This window comes from Scylla paramamosain, chromosome 25 (genome assembly GCF_035594125.1).
Source record: "Scylla paramamosain isolate STU-SP2022 chromosome 25, ASM3559412v1, whole genome shotgun sequence".
NCBI classification, from domain to species: domain Eukaryota; kingdom Metazoa; phylum Arthropoda; class Malacostraca; order Decapoda; family Portunidae; genus Scylla; species Scylla paramamosain.
In genome coordinates, this window is record NC_087175.1 from 21,717,561 (window position 1) to 21,729,744 (window position 12,184).

General features: G+C 41.4%; 1 protein-coding gene across 1 annotated transcript in view; it reads right to left on the reverse strand.

The window, feature by feature from the left end:
* Nucleotides 1-2,445: 2,445 nt before the first annotated feature.
* The window catches only part of LOC135113351 (ubiquitin conjugation factor E4 B-like), a 38,481-nt gene continuing 28,742 nt past the window's right edge, over nucleotides 2,446-12,184 (reverse strand). The window contains exons 24-26 of the mRNA XM_064028605.1: nucleotides 11,833-12,007; nucleotides 9,120-9,266; nucleotides 2,446-6,442 (exon numbers count right to left, since the gene is read on the reverse strand). Of these exons, the coding sequence (XP_063884675.1) occupies nucleotides 6,375-6,442; nucleotides 9,120-9,266; nucleotides 11,833-12,007 (390 nt within the window). The 3' untranslated portion in view covers nucleotides 2,446-6,374. The remainder of the gene's footprint in view (nucleotides 6,443-9,119; nucleotides 9,267-11,832; nucleotides 12,008-12,184) is intronic.

The following is a 12,184-nucleotide window of genomic DNA, read 5'->3' on the forward strand; positions in this document are numbered from 1 at the left end:
CAGGCCTACATGTGGCAGTCCCTGTATGAAACATGCCTATACTTATTTTCACCTACCATCTTCATTCACAGATTTGTGGTGAACGTGGAGAACACTGAAGACACGAGTGGCAAATACCGTACTAATTCGGACAAGATGGGATGGATTTTGGTCAACTTCATCCTCTTAGGATGCGTGAAGTTGTGTGGATCAGTGTTTGTGTGTGTGTGTGTTAAATGCTGCTTTCACAACCCTTTTGAAGATTTGGTACTTTTATATTATCATTGTTGTTGTTGTTTTAGTGCTCATATTTCTGAAAATCAGCACAGAGTAAGGTTAAATTATTGAGCTGAGAAATTCAGTCTTATATCAAATTTTCAATCAGTGGAATATATCACCTATTCTTTACTGAAAAACAGGTGTCTCTAAACCACTAACAACAGATTCTTTTGTGTTCCTTCTTACTTTCTCTACCCTCAATTTCAAAATAAAGTTGGCTGTTGTATCTACGTATGTTACAATATAATTCGCTCCCATGACCATGCTCTTGAATCTTCTGAATTTTCCACTATCTGGCAAATACTTTATTGCCACTCTCCCACTACCTTTATATGTGTTGTGTACAAGTATTTCCCATATAACTTCCCCGGCTAAGTAAAATTCTGTTTGATTTCCCAAGTGGAGCACATTGTCACCCATTTCCCCTTTGCTGAAGTCTCAACACTTGGGAGATTTCAGTGTTCACCACCAGCTTTAGCTTTCATCTTTCACTGACCAATCTGGTGAACAAATCTCCTCCAGTTTTACTATTTTACATGAATTAAAATGCAATACCTTACCCATATCCCTGACACCCCCTCAGAGGTGTGTCCAACATTCTCAACCTTTTCTTAATATTAGGTCCTCTAATCTTTCAGCTTATTTGGTCAAATTGTTTTCTTTGTTGGGTTCCTCCATGGCAACTTTATTCCCAAAGCCTGTTGTCATTCCAGTACCACCTATGGACCCATCAAAGTGTAGGTGCTCCCGACTCTGCAAGTTAAGTGAGAGAACGTGAGGAAAATATTCATACCTTCAGTAACGCAAAGCTTGAGTATCTTAATTCAGCTCAACTCACTCTCATACTGTTCAAGAGAGAGGTGGCTTGCAGGTGGTATCAGCCTCCCATCTCTAACTTATGGCCATTATGTTTCTGCCTAAAATCATGCATTGTCTATAATCCAGCTTGCTAGAAACTCTTTTATCAATGAGAAGTGTTAAAATCTAACCATCATGTCACCTCCTCCTTGTCACTTCTGCTATTTGGCCAAAAATATCTCCAGTTTTCATCCTCCCTCCTCTGTTTCATCCAGAAGGCTCCAATGCCATCTCTTCTATCTCTAAAGCTAATGTATTCTTTTGGATGTTTGCTGACAATTCCACACTGGATGAATTAGGGACTGTTCCTCCTTAACCTTCCTTTGCTTAATCAAGCTTTATCATCTCTGCCTATCAACATCCACCTTTTCTTCTTGCTGGAAGTTTGCCTGCATTCAACCTGTTCACAAGAACGGTGACTGCCCCAATCCTTTGAACTATTCACTTGTAGCTGGCTTTGATTTCTTGTCTTTCTTAAGCTTTGGAGCTATCTTCAGCAAATAGGTACTTCAGAATCTTTCTCTAGAATGGATTCAAAAGCTTTAAAATGACATGTTGATAATTTGAAGGATTGGAGCAGTCATCTTTGTTTGGAACTGGTTGAATATAGGTAAACTTGCAAGAAGGAAAGATGGATGTTAATAGAGATGAAGAAGCTTGACCAAGCACGGAATGAGAACAAGAGCACATTTACAGTTCTTAATGAATGCACTATGAGGTCTAATACCAGAGTCACTTCCTACCTCCCACTGTACAGACCTTGGGCTTACTGCTGCAGATATCCTTATTGGAGTGATGGAGTGGAGCTAAAATGTTCACACTCATACAGTTCATGAGTATTTTGCTTTCATTCTTGTAGTGTCATTATGATCTTTCTGATCATGTCATGTAAAACCTCTTCTGATCATCTTCAGTGTAAAGACAGACCTATCTTTATATTAGGATGGGATCCCATTAAAGGTAAGTGACAAACAGGATGACACATCTCACTGGAGACAAAAAATAAATAAAAATAAAAATAAATAAATAAATACAAAATAAATAAATAAATAAGTAAATAAATAAATAAATAAATAAATAAATAAATAAAAAACAAAAAAAGAATGGGTTCCCTCTATCTGTCCTTTTTAAGACACACTTTTCAACATGTAAGTAAAAAGGTGGCAATATTCTTCCTACCTGGCTGCAGTGTGTGGCCAGACAGAGCCTGTAGTCTGCCTATAAACTCTTGTCTGGCCACACATTCCACCTGGGGGAGGGAGAGAAGAATGTTGCCACCAAAAGAATACAGCACACACAGAAACACAACAGTGCAACTCAAACAAAGAGTACAGTAGATAAATCTTTCTTCAAAGACTGACAAACAAGACATGTGATTCAGACATATGAAAAACTAAGAAAAATATAACAATGAATGTGGGACTTGGGTGGATTGCATTTCACTGGAATCATACTGAGAAATAATGGAAAACATCAACTTACACACTCCAATGACAGCCATGAAGGGTTGAGCACAGGAAAGAAACAAGGGATATAATGGAGCCAGCTGAGTGTTACGGGGAAATGGGGTAGATATGTAGACACCTTGCCCTTTCCTGCTAACCTGGGGACACTGGAAAATCACCTCAAACTTGGCTCACTACCCACGCCTTTGTACTCAACTGAAATCCTGCAAAATAATTTCTTCTATTTGCTACTCTTTCTCAGAACCACTTCCATCACAGCTTCTCCCAAACTGGTGAAATCTTATGATGCACTTTCCTCTACTTGTTACTTTTCTGCAATAATTTTCCATCATAAGTTCCTCTACATTAGTGTCTTAAAAAAATTCAAGATAAATTAGTATTTGAAAAAACCTCTCTCATCTTACTGATATCCTACCATGCTACTTTGTTTCAGGTATTCTCATTATCTCTCTCATAATGTACATACACAATTTTCAATATCACACCATCCAGTACAATGCAACATCAAGCTTCCACTACTGTGCTAGGTACATAACCTGTTCCCAGGCAAAGATCTAAACTGTATTTTTCTTCAGCATCCTCAATCACTCTCTACTTTACAGAACTAGTATTCTGGTTGTGGAATGTGATGATAAGAGAAACAGGATGAAGCAGTAATTTATTTCTCTAACTTTTTTTTCTCTAGTGAAAAAAAGCTGTAGAAACTATCATCTTTGGGAAATTAATAATTAGTGGTAGATAATCAGAATATGTAGACTTAATAATCAGGTTGCTGTGTAATAGTGTCCAGTAATGATGTTACCTTGTAAGGTAACTAAATATAGAAATTTTCTGAAGTAGCAGCATGACTGTATGTATGTGTCCAAGTAGGTGGACAAATGCGTGTGGATGGATGGATGGATATGGATGGAGCCAGCATGGTCATGCCAAGCCACATCACACACTGATGTACTATACTATAACTGTACTATAATCACAAATACATTCATGTTCTTGTTAATGTGATCAATCCACAAATACTTTGTTTGTCACTGTGGAGTGGCAGCCAAGCAGCAAGTCACTAGCACTGTAGCACCACCAACACAAAAGCTGTGTTCCATCCACCACCTCTAAAGTTTCTCAAAACTGTTATTATTTATAACATTCCCCACTGACTTTCACCTGAAAAGCAGAAAGTCACAAGTGGTTTTACCCACATCAGAGGTAACAACTAACTAAGAGTGAACAGGACTAAGTAACATACTAGTCATCCCTGGGACATTTATGGAGGCAATATAAACAAATACAAAAAATTACTTCTAGTGCCAAGTGGTAAAAGTTCCATGGTGTGTAATGTGAAGCTGGCCTGCCATGCGGACTTCACCCATATCCATCTAGACCTGTTTGTCTACCTGCTTGTATACATACATACATGCATACAGTGATGCTGCTACATAAAATAATTATACATCTAATCACTATAGAATGCAACATCACTAACAGACACTAACATTACTGCTGTGGCAATAAGGAGGTCTAAAAGAAAATTTGCTAAAATTATGAACAAGGATGAGAGGTGGCTAGAAGTAAGCATATTCTATACAAGAACTGCCATGGGGTAAACCTAATGGGTTCTTACAGCTTCCCTTTCCTAATGTTCTAATTTTCATATGAAATGTTAGAGAAATAAAGTGCTTCTGTTTCCTCTCATCAGCACATGCTACTCACCAGTCTCACACAGAATTCAGTGTCATACCACCCAGTACAATGCAATACTCAGCTTTCCACTCTGCCCTGGATACACAGTCTGCTTTGTCACCTTACACTTTCATCACACTTGACAGTTACTCACACACTGAGCAGAGCTGCTACACCTCTACTGTTGAGCCCAATCCCTACAAAGATCCTTGGCTACTGACACAACAGCATCAGTGTGGGATGTGCAGGGGATGAGAAGAGAAAAGCAGGTAAGGGTAGCTTACAAAGTTCATTGTCATTTTTTTTGTTGTATTTCTGCAACTCAAAGAAAACACTTTAGATGCCAAAGAGTATTAGTAATATGACTGTAAGTTACTTAGAATTCTTCCTATGTACACAAACTTAAAATATACTTCTAGCATGCCCATAAAAACCCTCTCTCACTTACTTTCTCTCTCTCTCTCTCTCTCTCTCTCTCTCTCTCTCTCTCTCTCTCTCTCTCTCTCTCTCTCTCTCTCTCAACTACTTTTCTCTCTTCCGGATCTGAGCTAAGACTTTCCTGAACCCAACAACGGACATGAATTACACAAAGACCGACTGACTGACTCACTGACTCACACCCTGACCACCTTGGAAGGCAAACAGTTGTGCATCTACAAAGAGGCTGGCACAGAACATCCTACACTGCCCCTCACATGCCCAGATGCACCCCACGCCAATGACAATGGAAACATGAAGACAACATGTGGTTGTGGAAAATTCTGAACATCATTCTCATTTAACCTGAACAATATAATAAGAAAAAAAGAGGGGATAAATTAATGTGTAAATAAAATGTCTCTAAATTGTTCTTACATATACCATGAGGGACCACCTGAATGTGATCGTGCTTTGCTTATAACTCTTGAGTGCTGCCACCAATCAGGCATTCCTCCATCTGCCTCTGTGTGTGGTGATTGGCCAACTCCATCACCCACACTCACCTCTAACAGCTGATTGGTCGAGTGATCAATACTACAGTTGCCGTTTATCGCTACCTATCTCCTCTCTTCCTCAATTTCTACCCTTAATAGCCACTTTTCAATAACCTTCGCATTAGTCAAGGAAAGGTAACTGCCCATCTTTTCTTATTGCTCTCTTCTTCACTCACTCACTCATCCAACACACACACACACACACACACACACACACACACACACACACACACACACATGTACATACACACATTATAATGACATATAAATGCATTTCTCTAATATTTTTTTGCACATGCAGCACCATCACCTCAAATAGAGAAGTTCCTTCTATGAATTGTTTGAATCTCTCTGTACTGGTGAAGGCCATGTTTGGCAGTCTGAACCCCCAGCGCCTCCTGACTTGACAATGCAACACTGCTTCCTCTACACCACTACACAACACACAGATTCTGGTGTAAGGGACATGGTACCAAATGCCTCTCTCTCTCTCTCTCTCTCTCTCTCTCTCTCTCTCTCTCTCTCTCTCTCTCTCTCTCTCTCTCTCTCTCTCTCTCTCTCTCTCTCTCTCTCTCTCTCTCTCTCTCACACACATACATCCTGCCAGCCCAATATGTAAGACCATCCCAACACACACATACACACATGCTCACTCACTCACAAGAACATACAGATAAACAAAATGTTCATGGATGGCGGCGGCACAGATCTTTAAGAAGACCCATTAGCAACACACACTCTCACTCTCTCTCTCTCTCTCTCTCTCTCTCTCTCTCTCTCTCTCTCTCTCTCTCTCTCTCTCTCTCTCTCTCTCTCTGACTTGTAATACAAAGATAGATGGAAATGAAATGAAATGAAATGAGAGAGAGAGAGAGAGAGAGAGAGAGAGAGAGAGAGAGAGAGAGAGAGAGAGAGAGAGAGAGAGAGAGAGAGAGAGAGAGAGAGAGAGAGAGAGAGAGAGAGAGAGAGAGAGAGAGAGAGAGAGAGATGGAGAGATGGTGCAGACAGACAGACAGACTGGCGGGTGTTTGGTTGGTTGCCTCCCTGGGTCAAGGTTGCACACTAGGCAGGTCAAAGGTCACCTGGTCTGGCCACCACCACCGCCGCCCCTCCGTCCAGACCAGCCACCCTCATCCTGCCCTCACGATGAGCTCCTCGAGTTGTTCTTGGCTGCAATCCAGTCCCTGATCTCCTTCTTGAGTGCCTCAGCTGGAGGCGGAAGAAGGGAGGAGAAAGTGTGAGTGAGTGAGGAAAGGATGAGGTGATGTAAAGCATGAGTGAATGAAGGAGGTCATAAGCATTAGAAATTGAAGGAGGTAGTTAAGCTCACGTGTGTGTGTGTGTGTGTGTGTGTGTGTGTGTGTGTGTGTGTGTGTGTGTGTGTGTGTGTGTGTGTGTGTGTGTGTGTGTGTGTGTGTGTGTGTGTGTGTGTGTGTGTGTGTGTGACTGAATAACTAAAGCAAAAATCATCCTTCTTGAGTATATTCATGAAGGGAAACACAAAAGTAATACATCTAAAAAATGGAATGACAAGAAACACTTGAGAGTGCTTGAATGTAGTGGTGTGCAGAAACAAAGTGTTAAGACAGCAGTACATGAACATGAAATTCAAAGGAACAGAAATAAGCATGAATTAAGTATCAATTAATTATATTAATTTTTAAAAATCCATAAATAAAAGCTTTTGTTAATGGAGATTGTAATGTTTCCCTTAGATAATTCACAGAAAAACTGAAACTCATCTAAATGTAGGATAAATTCACCATGAGAGAACCTTGCCAGGAACTGAACTCCTGACCAGAGTGCAGCACCTTACAGTGCTCATCACTGGAAATGTTGCAACCCACTTTCCTGGTATGTGTGGTAATATGAACAGGTTATTACACCAAAAAAAATATTTGATTTTACAATTAGTATTTTATGGGCATCCCCTTATGCTTACTGCACTATTCTAAATGTGCAGGAAGGCTGTCAGCAAGTGTCATGAGGTGCTGTGTGGCAAAACTTGCCCAAAGGTGGTGGAGCTTGGAGCTTGAGTTCTGTAGAGTAGTTGTGGACATGTAATTTTCTTTTGATTATAGCCCACAAATCCTTGATGGGGTTCTGGTCAGGAGAATTTGCAAGCCAATCATCAAAGAATGGCATACAGCAGGCCCTAAGCCACTGCTCCACTGATGTGGCAGGATAACATGGAGCTCCGTCCTGCATGAGTGGTGGAATAGCATCTCTCAAAAGATCCTGGTAGATGGTTACAGAGAAGTTCAAGGTAGTTCCCCTGATTCATCGTAGTGTTTTTGGGTAGCACTATAATGCTTCCCACACCATGACAGGTGAAGCAGCCTCACACCATCAATGAATCAGGGAGCTTGGCAGCCAGTGAAGTGTAGGGGGGTCAAGGGGTTGCTGCTGGGACATCAGTAAATGCAACCTTGACTGCTGTCATTGAAAATCTTGCCTCACTGCTCCACAGCACAACACGCCACTGCTCAAGGGTTTAGGTCTTGTGAATGTTGCAGAAAGCAAGCCTCTTCTGCTGGGCGATAGTGATCACAGGTTTGTGCAGCGCTGCATAGCTATGATAGCTGAGGTTGTTGTGGATGTGGGGAGACAGTGTCCTCACAGATACATCACCCAGCGGTCTTGGGTTTTCTTCTTTTATTTCTCTGGCTGATACTTGAGGACTGTGTTAAAGTTTATGGTGTACCAGTCTCAGAGTTCTAAGGAAGTTTTGCAGGTCTTCCCTGGCCTTTTTTTCTTGTGTGGTAGGCTGCTCCTCTCTGTCACTATGTAAGGCTCCCCTCACTAGACCAGAGACAAAGAGAATACCTGTACAGTCTAATCAGTATCTTCTGATGAGTTCTGTGTCACTAAGCTCATTCAATATCCTTTATGGATAAATAATTTCTGAGCTTGAGATGTTGTGAAGCAGCCATCTTAGCAGTGGGAGCGTCTGTCATAAGACACTAAGACAGCGTGGACAAGTGTCCAGAAACAGATTAATCCATCTTAAATTCATTCCTATGCAGAAAGTAGTTTCAGTTTCTTAACGTTTCAGATTTTGAATGGCACTCAAGAATTAATTAAGTCTGAGAATCAAGGTTCCACTGTAATTTTATTTAAAGTACGGACACTAAACTAGAACAAGCGCATTTACAGTGAACCCCCAGCTTATTGGGGGCTTAAGTTCCAAAGGCACACACAAAGTACTAAAATCTACGATATATTGACTGGTTTAGAGAGAGAGAGAGAGAGAGAGAGAGAGAGAGAGAGAGAGAGAGAGAGAGAGAGAGAGAGAGAGAGAGAGAGAGAGAGAGAGAGAGAGAGAGAGAGAGAGAGAGAGAGAGAGAGAGAGAGAGAGAGAGAGAGAGAGAGAGAGAGAGAGAGAGAGAGAGAGAGAGAGAGAGAGAGAGAGAGAGAAAGTCCAGAGGTGCTGGTCCCCAGAGTCAAAAGTGGTTTAGAATTTTGAGTGAAAGGTGTATGTGTAATAAGGTGCATGTAGTTTTGTGTGAAGGAAGAGAGTTGTCTTTAGCAGGCAGGCTGTGACTGCCCCCTTGTGTTGTGAAACACAAAGGGAAAATGGTCAGTGAGGTCACAACTGGGCTATTGATGAATTCACAGCACTCCCTGAGCAGTATTTCAGACCTCACTGGGAGTAGTTGTACTTCCAATTGCTACCAATTAACCACAGATTATTACATTTCCTTTTAAATGCATCATTCAATATTTTCAGTACACATTGCTAGAATTTACATCCACAAGTATAGTTTCTGTTCATAAACCAAGACAAGGTTTAAAACTACTAAAGTAAATAACCAGCACGAGTTGGTCCTGCACCGCTGATGGTACCCACCAAAGCACCCAGCACAGCACCCAGCACAGCACCCACCTGGCAAAAGTTGCTCCTCAGACAGTGGCTGGCGGGTGAAAGGGTCAGTGGGGTCATTGAGGAGGTGCCTGACGATGGTAGGCCGGTCCATCACCACGCCTGAGGGAAGCTCAACGGGGTCCTCCATCAGCGTCTGCATGAGGGGGTCTGCAGCACAGGAGGGAGAGGTGAGTTGCACAGGACTGAATTCGGACTATGTGTAGTGTGTTATGAAAAAGTAATTAAATCTATGGTATTGATTCTAGTTGGTTATCTCTCTCTCTCTCTCTCTCTCTCTCTCTCTCTCTCTCTCTCTCTCTCTCTCTCTCTCTCTCTCTCTCACAAATCAGATGATCAGAAGGGCGGTTAGCATGAAAATAACAGTAGAAGACAGCTATAGATGAGATGGTGATGAGAAAAATGCTGAAGACAGTCAGTTAGAGAAGAAGAGTTGATGAGATGAAAAGATTTTGATTCCACTCTGTCTAAAAGAGCGGTATGAGTGGAATACCCCCAGACATGTGAAGCATACTCCATACATGGACGGATAAGGCCCTTGTACAGAGTTAGCAGCAGGGGAGGTGAGAAAAACTGGCAGAGAGATCTCAGAATGCCTAACTTCATAGAAACTGTTTTAGCTAGAGATGAGATGTGAAGTTCCTAGTTTAGATAATAAGAAAAGGACAGACTGAGGATGTTCAGTGTAGAAGAGGGGGACAGTTGAGTGTCACTGAAGAAGAGGGGATAATTGTCTGGAAGGTTGTGTCGAGTTGATGGATGGAGGAATTGAATTTTTGAGGCATTACCAAGTTTGCTCTCCCCAAATCAGAAATTTTAGAGAGATCAGAAGTCAGGCATTCTGTGACTTCCCTGTAAGAACTGTTTACTTCCTGAAAGGTTGGATGTCTATGAAAAGACGTGGAAAAGTGCAAGGTGGTACCATCAGCATAGGAGTGGATAGGACAAGAAGTTTGGTTTAGATTATTGATAAATAACAGGAAGAGAGTGAGTAATAGGACAGAACCCTGAGGAACACTACTGTTAATAGATTTAGGAGAAAAACAGTGACCATCTACCACAGCAGCAATAGAATGGTCTGAAAGGAAACTTGAGATGAAGTTAGGATAGAAGCCATAGGAGGACAGTTTGGAAATCAAAGCTTTGTGCCAGACTCTATCAAAAGCTTTTATGTCTAAGGCAACAGCAAAAGTTTTGCCAAAATCTCTAAAAGAGGATGACCAAGACTCAGTAAGGAAAGCCAGATCACCAGTAGAGTGGCCTTGACAGAACCCACATTGGCGATCAGATAGAAGGTTGTGAAGTAATAGATGTTTAAGAATCTTCCTGTTGAGGACGGATTAAAAAACTTTAGATAGGTAGTAAATTAAAGCGATAGGACGATAGTTTGAAGGATTAGAATGGTCACCCTTTTTAGGAACAGGCTGAATGTAGGCAAATTTCCAACAAAAAGGAAAAGTAGATGTTGACAGACAGAGTTGAAGAAGTTTGACTAAGCAAGGTGCAAGCACAGAGATGCAGTTTCGGAGAACAATAGGAGGAACCCCATCAGGTCCATAAGCCTTCCGAGGGTTTAGGCAAGCAAGGGCATGGAAAACATCATTGCTAAGAATTTTAATAGTGTGAAATGGTTAGAGGGTGGAGGAGAGGGAGGAACAAGCCCTGAATCATCCAAGGTAGAGTTTTTAACAAAGGTTTGAGTGAAGAGTTCAGCTTTAGAGATAGATGTGATAGCAGTGGTCCCATCTGGTTAATATAAAGGAGGGAAAAAGAAGAAACAAAGTTATTGGAGATGTTTTTGGCTAAATGCCAGAAGTCACATGGGAATGAGAATCTGTTCACCTACCTGTCCACACAGAACCCTTTTAGATCACACATGACTTGGACCACTGGTAGTGTGTGATGTGGAGATATTTAAATCAATGGTACCAATTCTAAATGCTTCTCTCTTTGTTTCCTCTTCACACACACACACACTCACTCACACACACACACACACACACACACACACACACACATACACACACACTCACACACACACACACACACACACACACACACACACACACACACGTCCAAGTTTAAAGGATCTACCGTACAAAGAAACACTGCCTAAACTGGGTCTTATAACACTGGAACAGAGAAGGGAGAGGTGATTTGATCACACTGTACAAAGTGATGACTGGAATGGAACACTCAGATAGGAAGGACATGGTGAGGTGGGATACATGAAGCTTGAGGGGGCATGGCAGAAAATTGAAAAAAGATGCTTATAGAAAAGAGGTTAATTTAAATAGCTTCCTACATAGAACCATGGAGGTCTGGAATGATTTGGACAAAGAAATCATTGATGCAAATATGATAAATGAATTTAAGACAAAGTTAGATAAAAATAGATATGGAGATGGGACAGCATGAGCATAGCCATTTTCCTGTATGTCACAACTAGGTAAACTTGGTAAATGCACACACACACATACGCACAGAGCTATTTGAGGAGCAAATGAAAAGATGAGAAAAGGAAGATGTTTGAATGACAAAAAATGTAGTTTTCCGTAAAAGATGTAGAGATATTTGGAATACACTAGAAGAAGACATAGCAGCAAGGAAAGATGGAATGAATATAGATACAGGCAAGTCTATTTTAGTATTGATCTGCCAATGAATGGTGAAAGGGCAAATGCACACACATACACACACAAACACATGCTCTCACCCATAAAGTGGTCTGGAGCATCACTGTAATCCTCATCCTTCTTCTGGTTGGCCTGCAGCACATTGTACGCCTGCTCTCCAATGCTGCGGAATGCCTCCACCTCTGAAGCACACTTGATAACCGCTCGCTCCAGCTTGGACGCCGCCGTCTCAAACAACTCCCTCTTGAAGGATCGCTGAAGGGAGGAAAGCCACCAATACTCTTATTATTACTGTGATCTATAAAATAATCAACAGTCATGCATACTTGAGGGAGTGGTCATGACAGGGTCCTGCAAGGGAACAGCTGATCACCTCAGAAGGACAGCTGCAAGTTATTAGGACAAGTATGACCATGGTACATCCAGATTACA